The 24,106-nt window shown below is 42.9% G+C and overlaps 10 protein-coding genes across 12 annotated transcripts; 5 read left to right on the forward strand and 5 right to left on the reverse strand.

Annotated features, from left to right (window-relative positions):
- Positions 1-460: 460 nt before the first annotated feature.
- LOC108598582 (putative uncharacterized protein DDB_G0271606) lies at positions 461-3,739 on the forward strand. Its single transcript, XM_017985274.1, has 5 exons — positions 461-615; positions 1,690-1,873; positions 1,946-2,003; positions 2,062-2,988; positions 3,061-3,739. The coding sequence occupies exons 1-5, from the start codon at positions 537-539 to the stop codon at positions 3,286-3,288; spliced, it is 1,476 nt and encodes a 491-aa protein (XP_017840763.1). The 5' UTR covers positions 461-536; the 3' UTR covers positions 3,289-3,739.
- Positions 3,740-4,180: 441 nt separating this feature from the next.
- Positions 4,181-10,015, reverse strand: LOC108599893 (DEAD-box ATP-dependent RNA helicase 20). 2 transcript variants are annotated; one of them, XM_017987084.1, is made up of 4 exons: positions 9,911-10,015; positions 8,291-9,642; positions 5,965-6,143; positions 4,181-5,902 (listed from the first exon to the last, which is right to left on the reverse strand). In XM_017987084.1, exons 1-4 carry the CDS (start codon positions 9,916-9,918, stop codon positions 5,078-5,080), a joined length of 2,364 nt encoding a protein of 787 aa, XP_017842573.1. In that variant the 5' UTR covers positions 9,919-10,015; the 3' UTR covers positions 4,181-5,077. The 2 variants fall into 2 exon arrangements, with proteins under 2 accessions (XP_017842573.1, XP_017842571.1); XM_017987082.1 differs by lacking the exon at positions 9,911-10,015 and having other exon boundaries at positions 8,291-9,713.
- Positions 10,016-10,108: 93 nt separating this feature from the next.
- LOC108599897 lies at positions 10,109-10,949 on the forward strand. The gene is made up of 2 exons (XM_017987088.1): positions 10,109-10,333; positions 10,390-10,949. The coding sequence occupies exons 1-2, from the start codon at positions 10,132-10,134 to the stop codon at positions 10,887-10,889; spliced, it is 702 nt and encodes a 233-aa protein (XP_017842577.1). The 5' UTR covers positions 10,109-10,131; the 3' UTR covers positions 10,890-10,949.
- Positions 10,904-12,070, reverse strand: LOC108599896 (ubiquinol-cytochrome-c reductase complex assembly factor 1). The gene is made up of 4 exons (XM_017987087.1): positions 11,925-12,070; positions 11,621-11,812; positions 11,303-11,554; positions 10,904-11,247 (listed from the first exon to the last, which is right to left on the reverse strand). The coding sequence occupies exons 1-4, from the start codon at positions 11,979-11,981 to the stop codon at positions 10,957-10,959; spliced, it is 792 nt and encodes a 263-aa protein (XP_017842576.1). The 5' UTR covers positions 11,982-12,070; the 3' UTR covers positions 10,904-10,956.
- Positions 12,071-12,115: 45 nt separating this feature from the next.
- LOC108599895 (SURF1-like protein) lies at positions 12,116-13,305 on the forward strand. Its single transcript, XM_017987086.1, has 4 exons — positions 12,116-12,413; positions 12,468-12,589; positions 12,647-12,841; positions 12,903-13,305. Exons 1-4 carry the CDS (start codon positions 12,198-12,200, stop codon positions 13,285-13,287), a joined length of 918 nt encoding a protein of 305 aa, XP_017842575.1. The 5' UTR covers positions 12,116-12,197; the 3' UTR covers positions 13,288-13,305.
- Positions 13,301-16,799, reverse strand: LOC108599894 (UDP-glucose 6-dehydrogenase). The gene is made up of 3 exons (XM_017987085.1): positions 16,490-16,799; positions 14,811-14,949; positions 13,301-14,743 (listed from the first exon to the last, which is right to left on the reverse strand). Exons 1-3 carry the CDS (start codon positions 16,637-16,639, stop codon positions 13,602-13,604), a joined length of 1,431 nt encoding a protein of 476 aa, XP_017842574.1. The 5' UTR covers positions 16,640-16,799; the 3' UTR covers positions 13,301-13,601.
- Positions 16,800-17,001: 202 nt separating this feature from the next.
- LOC108601062 (glutamic acid-rich protein) lies at positions 17,002-18,234 on the forward strand. The gene is made up of 3 exons (XM_017988954.1): positions 17,002-17,134; positions 17,192-17,570; positions 17,630-18,234. The coding sequence occupies exons 1-3, from the start codon at positions 17,087-17,089 to the stop codon at positions 18,190-18,192; spliced, it is 990 nt and encodes a 329-aa protein (XP_017844443.1). The 5' UTR covers positions 17,002-17,086; the 3' UTR covers positions 18,193-18,234.
- On the reverse strand, positions 18,227-20,865 carry LOC108601061 (cilia- and flagella-associated protein 52). Its single transcript, XM_017988953.1, has 6 exons — positions 20,362-20,865; positions 19,773-20,304; positions 19,549-19,721; positions 19,264-19,493; positions 18,990-19,206; positions 18,227-18,938 (listed from the first exon to the last, which is right to left on the reverse strand). Exons 1-6 carry the CDS (start codon positions 20,784-20,786, stop codon positions 18,293-18,295), a joined length of 2,223 nt encoding a protein of 740 aa, XP_017844442.1. The 5' UTR covers positions 20,787-20,865; the 3' UTR covers positions 18,227-18,292.
- A 288-nt stretch (positions 20,866-21,153) lies between these two features.
- On the forward strand, positions 21,154-23,049 carry LOC108600398 (putative serine protease K12H4.7). The gene is made up of 3 exons (XM_017987946.1): positions 21,154-22,111; positions 22,175-22,785; positions 22,841-23,049. The coding sequence occupies exons 1-3, from the start codon at positions 21,312-21,314 to the stop codon at positions 22,972-22,974; spliced, it is 1,545 nt and encodes a 514-aa protein (XP_017843435.1). The 5' UTR covers positions 21,154-21,311; the 3' UTR covers positions 22,975-23,049.
- On the reverse strand, positions 23,040-24,045 carry LOC108600400. 2 transcript variants are annotated; one of them, XM_017987951.1, is made up of 2 exons: positions 23,837-24,045; positions 23,040-23,759 (listed from the first exon to the last, which is right to left on the reverse strand). In XM_017987951.1, the coding sequence occupies exons 1-2, from the start codon at positions 23,901-23,903 to the stop codon at positions 23,125-23,127; spliced, it is 702 nt and encodes a 233-aa protein (XP_017843440.1). In that variant the 5' UTR covers positions 23,904-24,045; the 3' UTR covers positions 23,040-23,124. The 2 variants fall into 2 exon arrangements, with proteins under 2 accessions (XP_017843440.1, XP_017843439.1); XM_017987950.1 differs by having other exon boundaries at positions 23,040-23,774; positions 23,837-24,043.
- Positions 24,046-24,106: the final 61 nt, after the last annotated feature.

Below are 24,106 nucleotides of genomic sequence, written 5' to 3' on the forward strand. Positions count from 1 at the left end.
AAATTCTCGAACAAGTGGCCCAGCGCGTAATGTGTGCGAGCTCTCACATGTGTGAGTGTGTTGTAGTTGTTGTCGCATCAAAAAACGAAAAAAAAAACGATTTCAAAACAACAACAACAACAACAGCAGCAGTCACGGCGACAGCAGCAATAACAACAAATCAAATAAATTAAATTTACACACATAGTTAAATTAGTGAAAATTGAATTGAAACACAAGAAGAAGCAGCCAAAGACGTTCGTTCCACAAAAACGTAAATAAAAGCAACTGCAAGTGCGTCAGAGCGAGACAGCGCATCACTAAGCGACAAAGCAAATGCGTGCGAGCTAAAACGCGAGAGAAAAAGAGAGTAGGCAACAAAAAAAAAGTCACAGACAACAAATTAATAGAAAAAAATTGAAAACACACGGCAATAAGAACAACAACAACTTAAGATAACGCAACAACAATAATATCAACATCAACAACGGCAGGTTCCAGTAGAAGAAGAAGAAGAAGCAGCAGCAGCAGCGGCGCAGCAGCAGCACAGTCGGAAAATGGGCTGTGGACAGAGTAAAATACATTTATATCCCAGAAAATCGAAGAGTAAAGCAAATGGCAAGAAAGGAGGACATGGTAAGCAGCGTTTCAAAGGAGACGCATTAGTGTGTAAGTTGTGCGTGTGTGTGTGTGTGAGTGCCGTACAATTGGGAGCGTTGCCTTGGCTACACACAGACACACACACACACACTCACATTAATGCGTATCTATATATGTTTGTATGTATGTGCGCATAACAAAAGCTAACACGCATGACGACATCAATTTGCCTGTAGCTATGTGCTTATGTATGTGTGTGCGTGTGTGTGTCTGTGTGCGTGTGTGTATAAGCCACCTGTTTTCACAATGAGGACATCATTGATTAATATGTCAGCGGCAGTAAGGCCATGCATTCACTTACTAAAAGCCCATACACACGCTCACACACACACACACACACACAGGCACTTACGTATGCCTGCTAAAGTTTATTATAAAAAGTAAAAAAAAATTGTTGCCCTAGCCTACATAGTAAACTTTTGGCTATGCCACTTTCGAGTCCTTTCTGCATTGTTGCCGTCACAGCTATATATAAATATGCATATGTGTGTGTGTGTTTGTAATTAACAGCCAAAAGGCAACTTGTTGTTGCACTGGGCGTACTGTGGGCGTGGCAGCCTTTCGGGGCTGCTTCTCTCTATTTATTCATATGTCTTTGTATGTGTGTGTATGTTTTAAAGCTTTGGGCTTTGAACCGGGTTAACAAAAGTGTAGCATACACAAAGGCGCCATTGTGGCCCATAAAAGACCCAAAAAATTGCTTGGCTTAGATTAATTATAAACTTCTTCATTCATGTTATGTTGCGCTTGATGATTTTGCATTAAAATGCATAACTCGTCTTGATTAAATTTTGCCTTTGCTCCGACCACTTTCAATTCAAGTCTTAAGCATAAAGTAGAAATCGAAACTAGCTGGACCAAGTCCAACATGACTTTTATTTATCTTAGTGTCAGCGCCGAGTGTCCTCTGAATGTCGCCAAGTGGCCTTAAAGTGCCTTGGCCTAACATTTTATGGCACACCACTCATCAGTTTACAAAAAGTTGCAAGACTTTATTGCATTAGTTTGGCCAACATATGTTACGCTGCCTTGTGTGCTCTCTTTCCACAGCCGACTCGGACGCGGAGACGGACGAGGACGAAGGCCACATTGAGGATGCTGAGAAGGCACAGCAACGTGAGCGCGAGAAGCATGACGAGAGCGAGGAACAAAGCAATAAGGACATACAGGACACCGATGAAGATGTCGCCGTCTCGCTGCTGCGTGCCAAGAATCTTTCGCTGCTGCAGAGCCAGTAAGTAGTACCAATTACCTTCCGTACGCCTAACTTTCACTCAATTCAACTAAAACTGCCTGCACCTTGCAGAGAAATCTCCTCAAGCCAACAGAACTTCTTTCGCATGCTCGACAAGAAGATTGACGAGGTAAGTGTGGCCATTTGCAACTATCATATGCAGCTTAACTTATGTTTGCTGCTTGCAGGGCCCGGACTATGATTCGGCAAGCGAAACCGAAATTGCCTTGGAGGAGGCACGACTGAATGCGTTAGTGCAGCACTGGGAGTCCGCCAGCATGACCGCATCCATCTGCTCCTCGGCCAGTCGCTCGCTGCAAACAACACCCATACGCCAGGTGGTCCAAGCGCCGCTCAAGACCAGGAGCGGCCCAGGCAGCCATCTACTAGCGCCCAGTACAGCCTGCGGCGCAGCGCTGCCCACAACAGAGTATCTACCTCAGCACGTTATTGCGGGGCGACAGCAGCAACAACAGCAACAGCAGCAGCAGCAACAGCAACAGCAACAAGCCACAAGTCTCTATCAGCAGCAGCAGCAGCTTATACTCACCCAGCTCGATGCTAATCTCGTCAATACGTCCAATGCCAATGCTGCTGCGGCAGCGCAGCTAGCACAGCTGCAACAGCAGCAACAACAACAGCTGGTGCTCTATCAGCAGCAGCAGCAGCAGCAACTACAGCAACAGCAGCTCCAGCAGCAGCAGCAACAACTCGCCGCATATGGCGGTCAACTGCTTACGCTGCCCGCCGGCGCCAAACCACAAAGTGTCAGTCCCAAGCGACTGATCTACGGCGTAGCTGCGGCTCCTTCCGTCTCCCCTGCTCCCGTGCCCGTGCAGTACATAGCCGCCAATTCGCCTTTGATGCAGGCCGGCGTAACGGGCTATTTAAATGGTGCCGGCGCCGTTTCTGGACGTGCTCCGCTGCAGCTGTCCTACTACGGCGCACCGAGCACCGCCAACCAAGTGGCGGCGACCTCGGCGTCGTCAACTCTATCCATTGCCTCCGAAACTTATGAAACACAAACCGCTCCACACAGCCAAAGTCAGACGTCAGCACAACTGCCGACTCAGCCTACGGTCGCCTACTACGGCGAGGTCATGCACGGCGTGCAGGTAAGCAAAGCAGCATAAGCATATTAAGCATACGCAGTGTATTTAACTTTACCTTGATTGATTCGCTTGCAGGCCGCGCCCGCAACGGAATACAAGTTTCCGCCGGCCATTAGCGTGCAGAGATTGGCGCCTCAGGTGCAGCGGCAGTTGCGCGAGACGCAGGAACTCATAAAAGACTCGTGCCCGCAGCTGTATGCGGCGGGCTATGGCAGCCCAGGACCACCGATACGCAATCCCAACAGAAATCCAACTAGAACTAGACCCACCCTGGAGACGCAGTTCTCGCAGGAACTCTCGTGATATCTATAAATGTAAACAGCAAGCAAAAAGTAGCAAACACACACACACACACACACACAGAATTAGTCAACTGCGCCAAAGAGAAAAACCAACACACTACATAAAATTATTAAACAAAACAAAAAATTAAGGAAAAACAAAAAAAAATTGAAGAAAAATTGACAAAAAAAAAATTGTAAAAGTGCACTAAATGTTTCAGCCCTTTCCTGGGTGAAAAACGCCCACAAACGACAACTTATAAACTGCAACAAGAACAACAAAAACAACAACAACTACTATTACTAAATGAAATTATTAACTATAACAAGAACAAATTAACCAAGAGACAGTCTTAGAGCAAAGCATTGAATGATTAGTATGCGCCAGACAAATAGTTTTAGGTACGCTTATTAACAAAGCGCAAACAATAACAATCCCATAAGCAAATTACAAAAAACAAATATAAATAAATACAAGCATTAATTATGTATGTATTAATAAACAAATACAAAATGACTTCAACATTCTCACAAAATTTGTTAATCATATTCATTGCATGGTGTAAACTCTCTCTCTGTTCTTTTTTAAAAGATATTTTCCTGTAAAATGTGTGAAGTTTTAGAAGATGAAGAAACATAAATAGGCCACTGATGATGATAATATTGAAAGCTGTCTAGTAATATTTGTATACTTTAGTTCTATTTATTATTACGATAATTTTGGATGTATAATAGTTTTTTCTTATATAAAACAAATATATGAAAATATATACATTTAAAACTGAAAATAAAAGCAAATCAATTAAGTTTAAAGCGCACAAACTTTCATTTCATCAATTTCAGCCGCACGCACACACGCACAGAATAAAAATAAGAAGTAAGTACACCATAGAGCGAGACTTTTGTCTAATTAATTCCTTTATTCATAAACCGTAGATCAATTCAGATGTTGTATATATATATAATGGAATTGTACATTTATTTCGATAATTTATTGTTGTGAATTTAAGTTTTTTGTTGTTGTGTAAGTTTCAGCTAAGCAATCAATTAGACTATTCACATTAATATGGTTTAAGATGATAATAATAATACGCATTTGATTCTAAGAAATTGACATTGTTTGTCTTTGTGTCAGTATGGTATTATGTGATATACATATGTATATATGTATACGCGAATACATATATATATTAATTATATTTACGTTTTTTAAATTGTTTGTTTAGTTGGAGCATTGCAAATGAAATATCTTTGCATACAATTGAATTAGCCTGTTTGTTGTTTGATAATACAATAGATATAGCCATTTACTATATATGTATATATATATTCGAGAAAAAGTACAGAAATCAAATACGCTAGGGCTTGGAAAGTTAAATGCCAACAACGCACGCGGCACTTAGAATGCCCTCAAAATTTGACTAAACCAAGAGCTTAAAAACTACAGTAATGTGTATGCTTGTGGGTGTGTGTGTGGGTGTGAGTGTGTGTACAGAGAGAGTGAATGTAGGAATTTATCAAATTGCAAGCGTATTTGATTCCAGATTAAACCATATTATAATGCTAAAATGTTTTGGGCGGAGGAGATCTACACAAGTCTAGGACCCCGTTGTGTATCTAACATGTTTTCCATACTCAAGCTTCTTATGCTGACTGTATGTGTGTGTGTGTGTGTGTGTGTGTATAATGTGTGTTTGTGTGTGTGTGAAGAAAAGGAAAATACAATAGAGCACAGAACCCGGGGTGACGACCTACTTAATACTCCGGTCTTCTTCAAGTTCGACTCCTACAATTTGGCTTTACTGTCTCATTTAATTCTGCACGGGCATTGGTGGTGGCGGCATCACATACGGCATCGCATATGGAGCCCGATAGGCGCTGGCTGGTATGCTGGGTGCGCCGCCGCCATTCAAGGATACTGCTGCCATATTGCTGGGCATGCTGGCATAGGCACCATAAGCCTGGCTGGACATTGCTGGAGGTGCGCCAGTGGGCATTGGTGGCTGCTGGGATTGCTGCTGCTGCGGTGCCTGTTGCTGCTGCTGCTGCTGTTGCGGCATCGACGGTGGCGGCATATTAAAGTTGAGCGCAAAGCGTGAACGCTTCTGTTCCACACCATAGCCATAGCCAGCGGCAACGGCGGCGGCATTGGCAGCCGCTGCCTGAGCTGCTGCTAGATGCGCAGCCTGTCCGCCCGGCTGTTGCTGCTGCATCTGCTGTTGCTGTAGCTGCTGTTGCTGCAGCTGCTGCTGCTGTGTCTTGGGCTCAAAGCAGGCAGCATTTGGATTGAAACGCGAGAATTGCATGCCGGGTTGCTGTTGCTGCTGCTGCTGCTGCTGCAGCACCGACTGCGCCTGCTGCTGCTGCTGTTGATACACATTGCTCTGAGGACGAAAACCTGTGCCCTGAATTGGCGGCGAATTGCGCTGCATCTTCTGATCGTAGCGTGGTGGACCGCCAGCATTGTAGCCGTTATTGCTGTTGTTGCGTGGATTGTTGTTGTTTTGATTGTTGCGATAGTTGCCCATTTGCTGGTTGCGTCCTTGGTAGCCACCACCACCGCCGCGATAGGCCATGTTACCACGCTTCTGGTAGCCGCTGTTCTGTGCCATGTTCATCAGCTTGGGATTGATAGTCTGCCAGCGATAATTGGAAATTTAATCAGTTGTTATTATAAGAGAACTTATGGTTAGCTTACCTGATTGGCCTCACGCAGCACCTGGATCAAATCATTGGCCTTGTTGGCATTGGAATGCGTAAACAAGGTGTAAGCCGTGCCCGTGTTATTGGAGCGTCCGGTACGGCCAATGCGATGCACGTAGTCCTCCGAGTTCGAAGGATAATCATAATTGATCACAAACTTGACGTCGTCAACATCTATTTGCGTTCAATCGATGTGAAAATTAGGAAATTATCAACATGTTAAACAGTTGGTTTTGTTTGTTTCAAATTAAAAATCGCTTTCAAATACATACTCAAAACTATATAAACAAAAACAGAAACTTATGTGTGTGTATGTGTGTGTGTGTTTGGATATAAAAACATTTTGTTGTTTTTTTTTTACTAAGCTTAATTAACAATTCGATTTAATATTGAAATCATATGTTTGTTTTGTTTTTAAATAGATACAATTTGGTTTTGTACTTTGAACAAAAATTTCGCCATCAATACTATTTAGCGTATATTAACAACTATACATCTTTTGGCAAATAGATATATGTTTTTTCTATACTGCAGAAATGTGGACCTCGACCTTCATATTTCATTAATCTTTCTTTGCTTTTTTCTTTATATTTTTTAATACACAAATTTATTTATATATAGATTTTTAAGCTTAATGCATACAAGAGACGGCTTGATTAAACTTAAGATGTAGGTTATATAATAAGAATGCGATGAGAGGGGGGTGCTCTGACTGGAAAAGTCATAAACGGAGGGGATTGGTAGGAAGAGGTTGGTGCGAAAGAAAATATTTTTAAAAGAAATTTAAAACTAAGTTGATTAGAAGAGAAGGTGTTAAATGAGAGTTTGGATCAAAATTAGCCTAGTACTTACCCGAAGGTCGGATTTATGATTTAGATTAGATATTTAAGGCTTACGTAAGAATGTTGGTTACTGCACAGTTGCTGGTTGTTGTGGTTGTTGTTGTTGCTGTAGTAGCTGTTGTGAATTTGGTTGCTGCTGTTGTTGTAGCCTGTACACGCGGAGCTTAAATGATGAGAGTTCCGCGTAGCTAAAAACTTAAGAATTCAACCCTCAACTTGTATATAAAGCTTAATATTTTTCTCTTATTTTTTTTTTTACTGCTTTGTGTATAAAACTTTTGTTTAACATTTAACTTTTTCTATATATATGTTTATTACTTTTTTATATTTTTGCTTGTAAAAATCGAAGTCCATTTCAAAAAGTGCTGATGATATTTTTGTTCACACACAAATTTAGGTTTTATATATTATGTACATATAGAGGAGCGACGTAAAAATACATAAGTAATACGTTTATAATAAATACAAATAAGCTACGAAAATTAAGCATCAGTCAAACAATTTATTGGCCGCAAAATAAAGGTGCTTAAACCGAATGCATATATATTTTGAAAGAAAAAAAATATATATATATAGTTAATATTGACTAAGGTCTTAAAGATGGTTCCAGTTGCTGCAGAACCATTTTTGTTAGAAAAGACACATTTTTGTTTTATTATATTGTGTTAGTGATTAATATATTTTGCTAAGCCATTGTACTCCTTGACTGACAGTAAAATGCATATTTGGTTACGTTAGTTTTACTCAAATGTGATTTGACGAGGCACAACTAAAGACTATATAGTAAAGAGATAGATAGATAGCAATAAACTAAAAATACAAGGTTACATATACAATACAAACGCAAAACAGAAACGAAAAAACGAAAAGAATTTCTTATAACCAGCAAAATGCATGGAGAACACATTCCCCTCATTATTTCGACCACACCATTGTGAATATACGATATATGTATGTATATTCATGTTTGACTTTCTTTTTTATAAAAATAGCAAACAAATAAATTTCAAATAAATGAAAATAAAATTGGTAAAACTAAAGAATTTCCCAATGCGCTTCAAGGCGCTTTGGTGAGCTTTGGGATTAGCAGAGATAGTAGCAGCATGCAACTCAAGTGTTCTCAGCCCGCGGGTAGAGAGAATCTTTTGGTTTCACAACAAGTTGTACGGAAAGTAAAAGAATTGTGGAAAGCGAGAGTGAGTGAAAGAGTAAGATTAAGAGGCTGGTCGGTGTTGGCCGATTCATCGCTGACGGTCGCTGCCAGACGACGACGACGACGAATCACAAATAATGAAAGCAACCATTTGGTAACAATTGGCATTTGGGCATGTTGTTGATCCACAGCAACACTTGCTTGGTTATTTTTTGTTTGTTTATGGAGCGCATCAAAATAGACAACAACAACAGCAAAACAGCTGTAGAAGCTGCTGTACAGCTGCTGTATGCAAATGGCAAGCGCAAAGGCTACGAAAGACTCACCCAATCCGCGGGCAGCCACATCGGTGGCCACCAAAATGGAATGACGTCCGTTGCGGAAGCTCGACAGCACAAAGTCGCGTTCCTGCTGCGACTTGTCGCCATGTATGGCGCATGCGCGCCAACCCTGACGCGATATATTGCGTGTGATCTCATCCACGCGCTTCTTGGTCTCCACAAATATGATGGTCTTGGTTTCATTCTCGCTAGAGATCTGCGTCAACAGCTGTATCAGCTTCATGATCTTCTCCGACTCATCACATACATCGACAATCTGGAGTATGTTGTGATTGGCGCTCAGCGAGAGAGAGCCAATGTTCACCTGAATGTAATTGTTAAGAAACTCTTCGGCCAGCTGGCGCACTTCTTTGGGCCATGTGGCCGACCACATGAGCACCTGACGATCAGGGCGTATCTGCTGCATAATCTTGCGTATCTGGGGCTCAAAACCCATGTCCAGCATACGATCAGCCTCGTCCAGCACCAGATAGGTGCAACGCTTTAGCGAGGTAGTGCCGCGCTCTAGAAAATCAATTAGTCGTCCTGGTGTGGCAATTACAATCTCAACACCACGCTCCAAATCACGCGCCTGCTGACCCTTGGGGGCGCCGCCAAAGATGCAGGTATTGCGCACCTGCGTGTTCGAGCCAAACTCGATGGCCACTTGCTGAATCTGTTGGGCCAACTCACGGGTGGGTGCCAACACAAGGGCAATGGGTCCATCTCCGCGCTCCAGGCGCGGCTGGTTATTAATGTGCACCACAGCGGGCAGCACATAGGCCAAGGTCTTGCCGGAGCCTGTTTGGGCCACGGCCACCAAATCGCGACCACTCAGAGCAATAGGCATACCCTGTGCCTGTATAGCAGTCGGCTTAGCAAAGCCCTGCTTGCGTATCTCATCCATAACATAATCAGGGAAACCACCCTCTTCAAACTCAATGCTGGGCGTTGGCACTTCATTGCCCTTTATAGTGATTTCATTACTGCTCAGGAAACTATCTGTTTCGACTTGGGTACGGGCTAGTACCGAGTCGCATGGCTTGTAAAAGTTCTTGCGGAATGGAGTAAGCGCTACTTCGGACCATATAATTTTTGGCAAATGAGCGCCATGTGTCGAAGTGCGATTGTTGTTCTGACCACCATACATATTGTCGGTGCGTGGTCCGGGAACGCCGCCATTCATGCGATTGCCATTGAAACCGCCACTTACGCCGCCAGCAGCTCCTCCGCGTACGTAAGGAGCTGTGCGGTTGCGCTGAAACATGCCAGGACCGCCGCCGTTATTGCCCATACGATTGTTGGGCATGCCGCCGGTTGGTGGGCCGCCCATATAACCATTTACCTGTCCGTTATACCTGGAACGAGCGATGTGCGCCATGAATTATAATTTTGAGCATCAAAAACAGTTCCAAACTTAATTATTATATTGTTTTCAATGTAGTTCTCACAGCCTACTCTCTCCCTACTACAGCCATTTTGAATATTGATTTTTAGCCAGAGTTCACATAAAATTTTCCTTACCCCCTGCGAACCCCCTTACAAAAGCTCTGCCAGATGACGACGTTTTTACAACAAAAACCGCCTTAAACTCTTTGATTCACATTGAAAAACATATTTACTTACATGTTCATTGTTTTCTCGACGTAAGTTGCACAATAATTTACCAAAAACTATATATTTTCACTTTTTTTATAATTTTCACTTCACCTTACAATTTTTCAGGTCTCTTGTGCAATGTTATCGACTGTAGAAAGACCCTATTGGATATCGAGAAATAAGTGTCAGTGTCGGTGGAGGCCGGGCGACTGCGTTTCTAAAGAGATTGTGGTGGCTTGTCGAATTTCATGTACATTGGTCACACTAAATTGTTAAGTGTAAATATGCGCACCAGTTACAAAAAGAATCGACCTTTTGATTTTAAACTAATTGATCATGTTGAGCCAAAACCTTTGCTCTATAAACGTCAGACAGGACTCTCAAACTATGATGTGATGAAGGCAAAAACAGAAATCTGGGCTAAGATTGCTGAGATCATGGAATGCGATGGTATGTTCTGCTGCGCATGAAAACTTATCAAGAATGTAAACAATTATTCACTCTAGTGGAATTTTGCCTAATGCGTTGGAACAATCTGCATTATCAGTATCGTAAGGAGTCACGACGTCCCAGTGGTTCCACATGGCCCTACTTCGAGCGTCTTAAATTCCTATCCTCGTCAGATATGCTATCGCGCCCGAAGGCTAAGCCAAAGTCGAGAGCCTTGGTAGAATCAGAGCAATCCATTCAAGTCCCTCCACTTGTCACAGATGAATTTGTAGGTCAAAATGAATGGCAGTCGTATAATGATTGTGTGGTGATTGTCAATGACATGGAACAGCATGTCGACAGTACATTTATCATAGAAGAAATCATAGAATCTACAGCAGCAACAGACAAACAGACCGAATCAAGCACAGCAGAGGATTTGCTTAAGATTGATCAAATCCTAGAGCAACTGGATGAGAAGCAACGGCAACGCGCAGAGCGTCGAATTATGGCCTTTCTGCTCAAATGCCAGTTAAGGGGACTCATGAATGAAGCCATCGATGACCTGGCTATTTAAATCTCACATTAGTGTTTAAACTTGTATATAATTTGACTTTAATAAAAACCAACTAAGAGAACATATTCTAAGCCTCATCAATTTTGCACTTGTCCAGATCATGCCAATCCACCTTGGGCTTGATTATGAACTGTTCGCGAGGTATACTATCCAGCATAAGTGCTTGCTTGCGCACATACTTGACAAGCCGCTCTATATGCGTATAATCCTCGCACTCCATTTCAAAGAAACGACGCCACAGGGCACAAGCCAATACACGATCGTCTGACATGATACCTTCATCGTAGGCAATAAGCGCTGCCTGGAACTGTTCTGACAAAGTTTCGATTTGTTGCCTTGTGGCCGAAGGATTGTGAGCCTGCAAATAAATAGATGTTCAGAAATCCTATTGAGCTCTTAAGTAGCGAACTTACGCCTAATTTTTTGGCACGAGTATTGACATCTCCCCACATAGCTTCCACAATACAGTTGCGCAGAAAGCGCCCATCCTCGCCAGTCTCTGAGCCTTCAGCCATGGATCGCATCAGTAGCAACCACACATGCAATTCAGTAACCAAAAACCAAGAGTTAAAGGTATTAGGTAGATTGAAATCCCGAAAGAAGGCAACATAGTTTATTTTATCCGCCACAGTCTCGTAGAGTAAATGACTTGTGACCTTAAGGCGCTGTAAAACAGAAAAGTAAATTGATATAATGCTATGCTCTTGATGGCTTATTGTCAGTTAACTTACAGCTTTTGCATTGGGCGCAAACCCCACTTTGTTTAGAACACGTTTTAATATATTGCCGTCATCAACTTTATGTTTAGTTGCCTTCTCTGGCCTTTCTGCGACGCCGGCAGAGGTGGAGCACAGTCTGCACTGTTCATTAAAACGACTGGGCAGCGCCGCTAATATATGTGATCTGCTTGTGTGTGGCGCCAACTGCGGCATAGAGCAGCAAACAGCATTGTGGTTTACATAAGCAGAGCAGGTGCAATTGTTGCAAGTTCATTAATATACGAAAAAGATACATGGATTTTAAAGTTTTACATACCAGTGTCGCTGTAGAGAAGCCGGTGGCCAGTCTAGCCGCTGCTCGTGTGACCAACATCTTTTAATTTTGTCCAATTTAATTATTGTTTAAAACAAAACACAAATGTTAAGCTACGAGTGGTGCTGCCAACTCATCACAAGTCAGCTGTAGCGGCTCATCATTTACAAGTAGTGCTGCCAACTCTTCTTAAATTACATATACTAACAGCTGTTTTACTTTTCTCCCGGCGTTGTTATTCAAGACTCAAGCATTTTTAAAAATTAAATTAACAAAATGCTGCGTTTGAACTTACAACTGTGCAAATTCAATAGTGTGCTGCGTCTGCCAAGCAACGCCTGCAGAAGTCCTAGCACCACTCAGCCCCAGCGTTTAGTCACACGAAGAATGGCCCAGCAGCAACAGAAGCAGCAACAAATAGAATGGACCACTAGTATACGTATGGATAAGAAGGACAAGGAGAAGATTACGGCATTGGGTTGGTTTCTACTCGTGAGTATACGCATAAATATAAGCAAAAAGCATAATTTGACGCATTCTTCGTAGCTCATTCCAGCAACCACATTTGGTCTAGGCTGCTGGCAGGTGAAGCGCAAGATCTGGAAGGAACAGCTTATTAAAGAGTTGAATGAGCAACTAAGTATGAAGCCCGTTGACCTGCCCGATGAGTAAGTTACTGAGCGCTTCTTTTATGTTTCATTAATTTATATATCTCTCTTTTGCAGCCTGAGTCAATTGGATAAAATGGAGTACCGTTTGGTTACCTTGCGTGGACGCTTTTTGCATGACAAAGAAATGCGTATGGGTCCACGCTCACTTATACGACCTGATGGCGTAGAAACACAAGGCGGACTCATCTCACAGCGTGATACTGGCAATGGTTACCTTATTGTTACCCCTTTCAAATTGGCCGGCAGAGAGTGAATACTATACTATAATAACTATAATGTATATTTATACTCATCCTCCTTCTGCTTGTAGTGATATAGTGCTTGTCAATCGCGGCTGGGTTTCCCGCAAACATGTTGACCCCGAAACGAGAGCCTTGGGCCAATACCAAAAGGATGTGGAGGTCACAGCCGTGGTGCGTAAAGGAGAAGTGCGGCCACAGTTCACACCAGATCACAAAGAAGGCAGTATCTTTTTGTATAGAGACTTGCACAAAATGTGTGCTAGCACTGGAGCTGCGCCCGTTTTTCTTGATGCTGTCTACGATGCCAAGGCTGCCAATAATGCCCCCATAGGCGGACAGACGCGAGTCACACTACGCAACGATCATCTGTCGTATCTGGTCACCTGGTTTAGCTTATCTGCAGCCACATCGTTTCTTTGGCATCGCCAGATTATCAAGAGATTGCCATTTTAGTTTTATACTCCTATTTTGTGATTAATCGTTGTTTATTTTATAAAATTTACATGATCGTGTAAAGACTTGTTTGATGTTCGATTATTACAGAAAGCTCTGTAAATAGTTAACTACGTTTTATATTGCAACTGGAGCGACATTTGGTAGCAGGAATAGTAGCTATAGGAATACTTATATGTATCTGGCAAAAATACTTGAAACTATATATATGTATATATATAAAAAGGAAACATATACGCATATTTACAATGTAATGTCGTAAATACTGAAGAATGTAGACAATTTTAAGTCTTATTGCCAGTGCTGCTGCCGTTTCAGAGCTGCGGCACAATGCCCCACGAGCGTAAAAGGCCAGCACGCTGATACTTCTTGCCAATGGTCTGCACATGAAAACCGATTTGCTGCAAGCGTTCGTGATCGAGTATTTTACGCCCATCAAAGATGTACGCTGGCTTCATCATTGACTGATAAATGCGCTTATAGTCCAGATCCACAAACTCATCCCACTCTGTGCAAAGGACCAGAGCATGTGTGGCGCGCACAGCGCTGTAAGGATCGCTGTGAATCTGAACTGCCTTCTTTACATTCTCGGGAGATTCCGTTACACTGGGATGCGTTAAATCATCAATGATTTGTTCCGGTTCCACTTTCGGGTCATATATGTCCAGCTTGGCGCCCTCCTCCAGCAACGTCTGGCACACGGTAATGGCCGCTGTCTCTCGCGTATCGCCAGTGTTTTTCTTAAAGGCAAAGCCGAGTATAGCAATGCGCTTGTCCGACACCGTATTGAACAGGCTCTCGATAATCTTTTGCGAGAAGCGACGCTTCTGATAATCATTCATATCGATAACCTGCTGCCAATAAGCCGCTACCTCGGGTAGATTTAAATTCTCGCATATATAAATTAAGTTGAGTATGTCCTTTTGGAAACAGCTGCCGCCAAAGCCCACCGAAGCCTGCAAAAACTTGGATCCAATACGCGAATCCAAGCCAACAGCACGCGCCACCTCAGAGACATCGGCGCCTGTAGCCTCGCAGACAGCTGACAATGAGTTAATGCTGGAAATGCGCTGTGCCAGGAATGCATTGGCCGCCAGCTTGGACAGCTCACTGCTCCATGTATTAGTGGTGAGTATATTTTTCTTTGGTATCCAATGCTCGTAGATCCAGGACAACTTCTCCACCGCTTGATGGCCCTCGGGTGTTTCCTCCCCGCCAATCAACACACGATCCGCGTTCAGCAAATCATTAATAGCCGTGCCCTCAGCCAAAAACTCGGGATTGGATAGAATGTCATAGTGTATGCCAGGCTTCTGATTTGCTCGCAGTATGTGCATAATGCTCTCAGCCGCACGAACTGGTACTGTGCTCTTCTCCACAACAATCTTGTTGGACTGCGCAATCTCAGCAATCATACGCGCTGCACTCTCCACATACTTTAGATCCGCGGCGCGACCTTGAATGAATTAATTATAAGTTAAAGCTGCATTGAAGCCTTTAAGGAGAGTAAGATGAATGCTTACCCTTGCCGCTGCCACATGTTTTAGTTGGAGTATTCACCGATATAAATATGAGATCGGCTTCTTTAATTGCAGTATTTATATCCGTGGAGAAGAACAGATTCACATTGCGACACTTCTTGACCACCTCATCCAAGCCGGGCTATAAAATAAAATAACAAAACCAAGTTTTAGAAACTATAAATGCTATCACTATTTTCTTTTTATTTATTAGCAACAGCATATGTATGTATAAATATTTACACTGTATTGAATATAGTTAACCCAAATTTAAATAACGTCACAGTTTTATATTATTTGCCTAAATTATTCCCCATAACGGTCGTTTTTCTTAGAAGGCGAATTTTAACTAATGATCATTAGAGCCGAAGCAGCTAAGTTATGTAGAAATCTCAACTCGACGAAGCAGTCATGTATGGTATGTAGTATATAATGTAGTCGCTTCAACAGCTTATCAGCACTGCAGCAAAAGTAATTACATTTTGTAAGTTTGGTGCAAAAAAAAAATAAATAAACAAACGACGGATGCGCCATTGGACATATATGCATTGATGCCATGTTCAGAAGTTGACTGTAAATCAACAGAGGTTGTCAATGCCAGCCGTGTCTATAATATACATATGCCGACACTTTATACACCTGACATTTACTTTTAATAATATCTGCCACTGATGATGCAATCTTAGCGCAGTGTAAACGTAAAGCTTAAGATGGAACTCCTATGGTGCATTGGCCTCGGCACCAATCACTTCGTAGAGCAAGAACCACTTAGGATCATTTGGTTTTACGATAACGCCATGAGTGCTAACAATTAGCATGAAAAATATATATTTTGTGGGTCTTGAGCTAAAAAGTTTCCCATTATCCAACAAACTCCTGATAACAGCAGAGAGTATTGTTTTTAAGCGCTTATCTGAATCGTAAGACGTAATGCGGCCTAGTCTGGCAGCTGATAAGAATTGGTTAGTTCAGTGGGGCGGGACGGAAGCAAATTAAATGTCTTTCTAGCGGAAATATATATAAAAAAAATGTAATATTATCAGCGAGTAATAAAATATCGTACACGTTGCTCGAAATTTAATTGATTTTTCAACTCAAATTCCACATGCGCCCCTACCACACTGCCTTGCTAAATAGTGTAATTATTCGCCACTCAATAAATTATTTATAACAAACAAACTTATATAGTACATGCTAAGTGACTAATAAGCATTGTAGTTAAAAGGCAGACCGCTTGGGTTTCCGCTTCATTATTATTTGGGGCTGAGGAGCTGACCATTGACCTTGTTGCGGGCCAATTGCGCAAAGCACCTGTGATGTGCTCACATACACCACGATCATGTGCTCCAATGCTGAAGAGGCATTCAGCACGCACTGCCGTTTAGGCATTGGCATCGTATACAAATGAGTTTTCAAACAAGCAACGGGGCTGCCTGGAAACTGGTTTCAGATTTAAGAAAAATACGTAGAGAGGGAGGGGGCTCCGGCTACTGGAAGCATAAGAAGTTCATCGACGTTTCGGTATTGTCTGGTTTCATTTGTATCTGCACGACTGACTGATTGATGTGCTGTTAGCTTGGGATTTGTAGTTTTATTTTAGCACGAGGCACACTCTTACGCACATACATAGTGCAATATTCAAACGGATATACATATAAATTTATATATGTACAACTACTCACCTCATATATGGGTAATTTCTCGGAATTCCACTGCGCGATTCGTTCGGCGCTTTTATCGACGAGTGTTATTGTAATGTCAGGACACTTCAGGGCCATAACGGCACACGTCGGGCCTCCCACATAACCAGCGCCAATGCAACAAACCTTCATGGCTGCTTTTTATTACGATTTTCACACACAATTACCGAATTACCGTTGAATTACGTTCAATTGGCATTCAAAGCACAACAGCAGCAGCAGCACGTTCGTACCCGACGGCGTCTCACTAACATCTGTTGCAAAATTAAAACAATAAATAAATAAATTCCACCCGCACTTCGATAGCTAGTGTGTAACAGTGTGACCAGACGTTGAAATCAGAAAAATGCCAGCGATACCAGCCTCTTCGTATTGAGATGGTCTCATCGATATTCATTTGTTATTTGGCGGCAAGCTCGAGCTTGAAAATAAATTAAAGTGAGCCAACGATATTTTAGTCAATTTTTAATTATGTTAAGATTCATTACTAAGTAAAAATTTGTTCAGTAACAGTTAGTTTCGGCTTCTTCAACTGCTTGCTTTTTCTAAATTATTTTTTAGGCCCTTGCTGAAAGAAAAATGCTGCACATCTTGAAATTTGGGCGCTTCATGCGTCTGCAATGCCATGTAAGTCTTCAATTCCATTAAACTCTACCGCGTTTAATAATAAATTTTATTTTTTAGAATATTTCTTACACTTCCCGTGTTCGCATGATGTCTGGCGATTCCAAGTCAGATGGCGATAAATGTAAATCAAAGAAGGAGGAATCAAAGTGCAAATCAAAAAAGGAGGAACCAATAAAGGAGGAGTCAAAGTGTGAGGAGGAATCAAAGAAATCAAAGGACGATACTGAAATTCAGGGCGGCACAAAATGCAAGCCTCCAGAAGATGAGAACTCAGAATGCCAAGAAGAAAAACCCAAAGGCGCAACTAGAAAGCCATCCTGTGAGGAGCTGTTACTGAAGCGTGAAGGTATGAACGCTAAAAAAGACAAGTGCAATGATATCAAGAAAATAAGTGGTGGCGCACCAAAGTGTCCGAAAAAGTGTCCACCTCCACCACGTAAGTTTTTTTTTTTACTTATATAGACTTAGCATAAATTAAATTGCACTCTTTTTTAGCATGTGAGGGACAGGCGAGTGCGCGCTGGAAGAAAATAACCCTAATGGGAGTTATTCCTATTGTAGCGCTGCTCTCAGCATTTGTACTCACCCACCATAGTGAAAAGGAACGTCCAGAATTCGTACGCCATCCTCATATGTACATACGCTCAAAGCCGTTCTACTTTGGGGACCACATACGCAGCCAATATCACAATAAACACTGGAACGCCATACCGCCAGATGGTTATGAAGATGAAATCGATACGGGTGCTATTGGCAAGACTCCCGAAACGGAGAAGGAGCGTGCGGATCGTGAAAAAGAATTTCAAGCAGTACACAAAGACTGGAAAAAGATGATATCCCAGCGAGAGGCAGAGGAGAAAAAGCAGAACGCTGCTGCCGAGAAAGAGGCGAAAAAGGCGCAGGCAGAGGCAGAAAAGGAGGAGAAGCAACGCCAAAAGGAGGCCGAAAAAGAGGAAAAACGTCAGCAGGCTGAAGCCGATAAAGAAGCCAAACGGCTTCAGAAGGAGGCCAAAAAGGTGGCATACTCGCACAACAAATCCTATGATGATGATGATTAATCAGCAAAATTTCTGTATAATAAAAAGGTTTAAATTTCTTTAGCAAAGTCTATGCATTTATTTATATTGCCATGAACAAATTAATATCTACAAACCAAAATTAGCATTTCCTCACATCAGGCACAATCTTGCACTCTGAAAACGGATCCTTGCCTTTTACTTCTGCTTTGGCGCACGGCGGGCACTCGACACAGCAGATATCATCCTTTGGCGTAGACTGCAGCAGTCCATTAATATTTTCTCCCGGTGCTGGTTTTACGCGTGTGCCAGAGTCAACACGAGCTGCCACCACTTTACCTTTGGCAGGCGCCTTTGGTAGCGTATATTGTGGTCCATCCGGTGGGTTGGGCTTCCCCCAATACTCGGGTGGCACATCCCAAATTATCAGTGAACCATCTGTGCTGCCTGTTACAAAGTTTTGTCCATTAGGACTATATGCAGCACTTATTACAGATGAGGCATGCTCTGATCCAATGCCTACTACATCGCCACTGTTATAATCCCATAGCTTCACCTGTAAATCGCTGCCTACGCTGACAAAATAGTCGCCAGTAGCATTAAGCGAAACACAGTTCACTGAAGACTTCTTGGAGGCAGTCAGCTCGCGTATTAGAGCGCCATTGTACACCATCCAATAGATAATGCGTCCATCAGAGCCACAGGTTACCACCTGGACAGCAGTTGGGAAATAGAAAAGCGACATGAACTGTGTGTTGGCGGTCAGCACCTGTTTGCGTGTCATGCGACTGCAAAAAACAATATATTAGATGATGATAAAGTGGGCTAAGTCAACATACTTAATATCCCAAATGACGCAGGAGCCATCGGTGCATGCAGAAATAACCTCAGTGTCGAGGTAATTTATGTCCAGCGAGGTAATGGGACCTGAATGATCCTTGAGCACACCCACCAAGTCTTGACGGAATGGCTCTATCTTCCACACACGCACCTGACCCTCAATGCCGCCCGTAACTATAATACGACCGGAAGATGCGACGGCCAAGGCACTACAGCCTATTATATATGAAGAAATATAAATTTAAACAATTATTTCAAATTTCAGCACTTTACCTTTGTTATGAGCATTTGGTATGGCATAGATAAGGCGCCCAGTTATGGGCGTAAATGCGCGTATGATTCCATCGTTCCAGACAGACACAATACTGGTGCCGTCATGAGAGAAGCGCACGCAGGCGCAGTTAAAGTTGTAGACCATGATGCGTAGCAACTCCTGCTTGCGGTTGGAAGACCAGATGCGTATGCTTTCATGACCGGCAGTGGCAAAGACAGCGCTATAGTTTCTGCAATGGAGTCAACGTTAGAGTTAACATAGTATCGGTTAAGCAAGCAACTCACTTGGGAAAAGTTATAAAGTAGACTGCTTTGGCGTGGCAGGTGCGCAGCAGTTTCAGCACCCAAGTGGTTGTGTTTAGCATATAAATCTCATTTGTATCCGTACATATGTAAAACTTGTCTGAGGTGGAGCGCACAAACGATGAAATGCGGCCAGAGACACGTGTTCGCTTAAGCTAAAAGTTAAAAATGTAGTTAATTGTAATCATTTCATTTTATTTACTTACTGTGCGCAAATAGGGCCAAGTGGGCCCAGGATAGTCGCGGAAATTGATCAATGGTACATCATTACGCTCTTCGACTAGTTCTACCTCTCCATCACCCGCGCCAACCAGTAGGCGCCCTCCCTCCATTACGTACAAGGCACGCACGCCATTGACATAGCGATTGCAATCTCTGCCCATTGGCTTACGCGGATTGTGAGTTCCGAATGCTCCCAGAATGCCGCTGGTGGTGCCTGGACGTGTGACATTGTCCTTGTCGCAACAGTTGAGCACAATCTTTACAATGTCGCCAGTGCCGGTGCCTAGGTAGGCATACTCATCGTTCTTATCTATGCGCGCACAATAGAACTGGCGTGTCTTTCCAGCCAAGTGCACATCCTGCACGTAAAGCTTCTTCTGTTCACGTAGAATGCTCCATAGACGCAAGTGCCTATCACCGGCTGTTAGAAAGAAGAAAGGATTGTTGTGCATGGGGCGCACAGTAAGCGCATTGCCAGAGATGGCGCGAGTGGCCGGCTGCCGGCTGATGGGCGAACTATGAATGATAATAAAGAGTTAATAAAAATGTTCTTATTTGCCATATTTAACTTACAATGTCTGCATATCGAAAACAATAACTGAACCATCATCTTTACCACCAATAGAGACTACAAAGCGATCCTCGGCCGTGAAGCAAATGGCCTGCACCTTGACTTTATGCAAATCATGGCGTACAATCTCTTTGCGACTGGCATAGTCCCATATGATGACATAGCCGCGAAATCCCATGTGGTTAACTTGACCCGAGGCCAAATATTTACCACTCTTGCTTACATCCAAGCAGGATATGGAATTGGTGTGGCCGGCGACAAACTCCTGTGTGTTCTTTTTATAGTCAGCAATGCCTATCTTATTGCCCAGTGGAAATATAGCTGATCCATCAATTGGATGCTGTCGTACACCATTCTCAACCTTTCCGTTAATGCCAAAAATGGCACGCGGCATTAATTGCTTGCATTCTTGCTTTGGTTCCGTCATAATTATCAAAAATATACCAATATATTACAATTATATTTGTGTTTTCTATGTAGTAATTTTAGTTTACAACCGGTCGCTGTCAATATAAACAGCAACTGCTTATATATTGTTTGAAATTTAAACAATCGTTGCTTGGTGCCCATTTCTACCGCTTAGATTTCTAATAGCTGCAACAGTGTGACCATAGTCGAAGAAGTACTGTGCTCCGATAACAGAAATTTATGAACGAATTAGTTGGAGTAACGACCGCTTAAAATAAAAAATAGCCAAAGCTAGCTGCAAAATAGCTGAATTTAGCTCCGGCGCTTGATAACTGGTTCATTTTTATATGTGTTTATGCTTATTTGTATAAAATGCATACCTTGTCCGTATTTACAGTTAGTCTCTGCCCGGCAAACGGTACTCACACTCTTGCTAATCTAGTAGACACGTACAACAATACTTGACCCCAAGCAATTGGAAACAAAGGAAAAAAACATACAAATACAAAAGCAGATAGCAAATCAGCTTTGAGTGGGACGCAAAATGTTGCAAATTCCAAAGAGCACCCGTAAAGCGGGACAGCTCGGGTTCTTGTTATTGTGCGTGCTAATTGCGCAATGTAATGGACAGGGCTTTCGCCGTGGTCGCCTAGTGGATGGTTTCTTAGGAGCACCAAATAAAGTAAGCTCTATGCAACTGGTACGCGTATTGGAGGCGGAAGATCTGTGGTTTGAGCAGCGTCTGGACCACTTCAAAGCGGAGAATACACACACGTGGCAGCAGCGGTACTTTGTTAATGATGAGCACTACCGCAACGACAGCCAGGCGCCAGTGTTCCTCATGATTGGCGGCGAGGGAGAGGCTTCAAAGAAGTGGATGCGTGAAGGCGCATGGTTGCACTATGCCGAACACTTTGGCGCGTTGATGATACAATTGGAGCATCGTTACTATGGCAAGAGTCATCCGACAAGCGATCTTTCGACCAGCAACTTGGCTTATCTAAGTTCGGAACAAGCGTTGGCTGATTTGGCTAACTTTGTGTCCGCTATGAAAGTCAAATACAATTTGGCAGAAACGCAAAAGTGGATTGCATTTGGTGGTTCCTATCCTGGCTCGTTGGCTGCCTGGGCACGCGAGAAGTATCCGCACTTGATTTATGGCTCTATTAGCTCCAGTGGCCCACTGCTGGCTAAGGTGGACTTTTCAGAGTACTTTGATGTTGTTAAGGCTTCATTAGCCAGCTACAAGCCAGAGTGCGTAGAGGCGGTAACACGCGGCTTTGCTCAAGTGGAAATACTGCTGAAACACATGATTGGACAGCGTAGTCTTGATGAGAAATTTAAGTGAGTAGCTTCAGCTAAAGCCTATTAATGAATTCAGTTTATTAATTTGATTCCTTCACTTAGAACCTGCACGCCACTTAAAGATTCTATTGAAAACCAACTGGACATTGCCAGCTTCTTCGAGAATCTAGCTGGCAACTTTGCTGGCGTAGTGCAGTACAACAAGGACAATCGTCCCAATGCGAATGTGACCATTGATGATCTCTGCGTTGTTATGCTAAGCAATACATTTGGACCACCTGTTACACGTCTGGGCATGGTCAATAGCCTGATACTGCAGCAATCAAACCAAACTTGTCTGGACTACAAATATGATAAAATGATAGCCGATATAAAGAATGTTTCCTGGGACTCGGAAGCCGCCAAGGGCATGCGCCAATGGACATATCAGACCTGCACTGAATTCGGCTTCTACCAGACATCAGAGAACAAGTCTGATACCTTTGGGGATCGCTTTGGCGTTGACTACTTTATACGCCAGTGCATGGATATATATTCGAATCAAATGGACGCGCAGTTTCTAGAAAGAGTTGTGGCTCAGACCAACAAATACTATGGCGCACTGAAACCTGAGACGACTAATGTGCTTTATGTGCATGGCTCGATTGATCCATGGCATGCTTTGGGTCTGACTAGCTCCCAAAGCGCAAAGACGCCCACCATTTATATTGAAGGTAATGTCGTTAATATGATAACATTGCAATTTGATATGAATATATTTATTTATAGGCACTGCACACTGCGCCAACATGTACGAACCGAGCAACAACGATCCACCACAGCTGAAGGAAGCGCGCAATAAAATTACCAAGTATCTGGCTCAATTACTGGATGGGTATGCCGCGTCGGCCAAGTTTTCGTAGAGTCAAATTTATGCAATGTCAGCAATAAACAACAAAGTAATAATTTCTGTATATTAAATATACGTCAGCTATATATTGAAACTTATTGTTTTTATAATTTTTCTGTTGACATGTGACCGTATGTATTTGTGTATTTGTTTTGGATTTAGTTTAGTCCTTCTTGGCCTCCTGCATCTTCTCGTGAAAACGCTTCCAGTAATGCTGAACGGTAGGATTGGCAACGACCTTCTGGTCAAGGAAACGTACGGTCCAGGTGCCTGTCAAATAGGTAACATCGTAGGCAAAGGCCACCACTCGAAAGAAGAACTTCTCAACCTGCTGCTTGCTGGGAAGATTGGCAGCCACATCCTGCAACTGCTTGACGGCATCCTCGGCCATGTTATTGGCTGAAGCTGCGTTGCCAGCAGGCTTGGTTGACGTTTTCTTCTCTGTAGCACATGCTCCTTTGCGAAAGTCAGCCTTCGATTCTTTATCATGGGATTCGTCGCTGCCAATTGTAGGCGTGGCATGCATTTCCGAATTGATCTTACCCGTCTTCTGGCAATCATCGTTCGGATTGTCATAGCGAGAGGCTTCGTTGTTCACTGTGGCTACCTGTGTACGCGCACAAGCTAAAGGATCAGTTGCTGAACCTCCTTCAACTGATGAGGCACTGCCAGAGATAATGCCACCAACTGAGCCTTGAGCCCTGCCATTGTCCCTGCCGCTGGCATAACAGCGCACAATTTTCGGCAATCTAGATAACAAAAGCAATTGGTTCAGCTGTCCAGAAGACGTGCTTCGTCCTACAATATAGTTGTCTACATAAATGTCATAGGGTTAACCTAAGCATATGTCCATAGTTTGGATAGTTGTTACTTACCCAAAGCCTTAACAGGCTGCAGCGTATGCGGCAATATGCCACGCGGTATTAGAAAAGCGCGCATCATCCTGCTGAGCTTGGATTTGCCGTATTCGTGATTCAAGGATTTACCAAAAATTAACTTTAATGCCTGAATATTGTGAACAATTCTAAATAAGCTCGGTGATTTTACGAAAAAAGCACAACTGACTTGCACAAAAGTTGACAGCAAAAGGAGGCAAAGACGCTAGTGCCTGCAAAAAAGAAAAGGCTATCAGTCTATCGATAAAT

Source organism: Drosophila busckii, chromosome 3L (assembly GCF_011750605.1).
Source record: "Drosophila busckii strain San Diego stock center, stock number 13000-0081.31 chromosome 3L, ASM1175060v1, whole genome shotgun sequence".
In the NCBI taxonomy this organism is placed as follows: domain Eukaryota; kingdom Metazoa; phylum Arthropoda; class Insecta; order Diptera; family Drosophilidae; genus Drosophila; species Drosophila busckii.

Bases quoted from the DNA above. Each gene is read 5' to 3' on its own strand.
- LOC108598582 (XM_017985274.1), top strand. From the start codon at position 537: ATGGGCTGTGGACAGAGTAAAATACATTTATATCCCAGAAAATCGAAG. The intron at 2,004-2,061 runs GTAAGTGTGGCC...TGCTGCTTGCAG, and splicing joins TCGACAAGAAGATTGACGAG to GGCCCGGACTATGATTCGGC. The intron at 2,989-3,060 runs GTAAGCAAAGCA...ATTCGCTTGCAG, and splicing joins AGGTCATGCACGGCGTGCAG to GCCGCGCCCGCAACGGAATA.
- LOC108599893 (XM_017987082.1), bottom strand. From the start codon at position 9,665: ATGGCGCACATCGCTCGTTCCAGGTATAACGGACAGGTAAATGGTTAT. The intron at 6,144-8,290 runs GTGAGTCTTTCG...GAACGCAAATAG, and splicing joins TGTGGCTGCCCGCGGATTGG to ATGTTGACGACGTCAAGTTT. The intron at 5,903-5,964 runs GTAAGCTAACCA...TATCGCTGGCAG, and splicing joins TGCTGCGTGAGGCCAATCAG to ACTATCAATCCCAAGCTGAT.
- LOC108599897 (XM_017987088.1), top strand. From the start codon at position 10,132: ATGTACATTGGTCACACTAAATTGTTAAGTGTAAATATGCGCACCAGT. The intron at 10,334-10,389 runs GTATGTTCTGCT...TATTCACTCTAG, and splicing joins TGAGATCATGGAATGCGATG to TGGAATTTTGCCTAATGCGT.
- LOC108599896 (XM_017987087.1), bottom strand. From the start codon at position 11,981: ATGTTGGTCACACGAGCAGCGGCTAGACTGGCCACCGGCTTCTCTACA. The intron at 11,555-11,620 runs GTAAGTTAACTG...TCTGTTTTACAG, and splicing joins TTGCGCCCAATGCAAAAGCT to CGCCTTAAGGTCACAAGTCA. The intron at 11,248-11,302 runs GTAAGTTCGCTA...ATTTATTTGCAG, and splicing joins CTCGTGCCAAAAAATTAGGC to GCTCACAATCCTTCGGCCAC.
- LOC108599895 (XM_017987086.1), top strand. From the start codon at position 12,198: ATGCTGCGTTTGAACTTACAACTGTGCAAATTCAATAGTGTGCTGCGT. The intron at 12,414-12,467 runs GTGAGTATACGC...CATTCTTCGTAG, and splicing joins CATTGGGTTGGTTTCTACTC to CTCATTCCAGCAACCACATT. The intron at 12,842-12,902 runs GTGAATACTATA...TTCTGCTTGTAG, and splicing joins TTCAAATTGGCCGGCAGAGA to TGATATAGTGCTTGTCAATC.
- LOC108599894 (XM_017987085.1), bottom strand. From the start codon at position 16,639: ATGAAGGTTTGTTGCATTGGCGCTGGTTATGTGGGAGGCCCGACGTGT. The intron at 14,950-16,489 runs GTGAGTAGTTGT...TTTATTTTATAG, and splicing joins AGAAATTACCCATATATGAG to CCCGGCTTGGATGAGGTGGT. The intron at 14,744-14,810 runs GTAAGCATTCAT...AATTCATTCAAG, and splicing joins AACATGTGGCAGCGGCAAGG to GTCGCGCCGCGGATCTAAAG.
- LOC108601062 (XM_017988954.1), top strand. From the start codon at position 17,087: ATGCTGCACATCTTGAAATTTGGGCGCTTCATGCGTCTGCAATGCCAT. The intron at 17,135-17,191 runs GTAAGTCTTCAA...TTTATTTTTTAG, and splicing joins TCATGCGTCTGCAATGCCAT to AATATTTCTTACACTTCCCG. The intron at 17,571-17,629 runs GTAAGTTTTTTT...ACTCTTTTTTAG, and splicing joins AAAGTGTCCACCTCCACCAC to CATGTGAGGGACAGGCGAGT.
- LOC108601061 (XM_017988953.1), bottom strand. From the start codon at position 20,786: ATGACGGAACCAAAGCAAGAATGCAAGCAATTAATGCCGCGTGCCATT. The intron at 19,207-19,263 runs GTAAAGTGCTGA...CATATATAATAG, and splicing joins ACCAAATGCTCATAACAAAG to GCTGTAGTGCCTTGGCCGTC. The intron at 18,939-18,989 runs GTATGTTGACTT...TGTTTTTTGCAG, and splicing joins TGCGTCATTTGGGATATTAA to TCGCATGACACGCAAACAGG.
- LOC108600398 (XM_017987946.1), top strand. From the start codon at position 21,312: ATGTTGCAAATTCCAAAGAGCACCCGTAAAGCGGGACAGCTCGGGTTC. The intron at 22,112-22,174 runs GTGAGTAGCTTC...TCCTTCACTTAG, and splicing joins AGTCTTGATGAGAAATTTAA to AACCTGCACGCCACTTAAAG. The intron at 22,786-22,840 runs GTAATGTCGTTA...ATTTATTTATAG, and splicing joins GCCCACCATTTATATTGAAG to GCACTGCACACTGCGCCAAC.
- LOC108600400 (XM_017987950.1), bottom strand. From the start codon at position 23,903: ATGATGCGCGCTTTTCTAATACCGCGTGGCATATTGCCGCATACGCTG. The intron at 23,775-23,836 runs GTAAGTAACAAC...ACATTTATGTAG, and splicing joins GCAGCCTGTTAAGGCTTTGG to ACAACTATATTGTAGGACGA.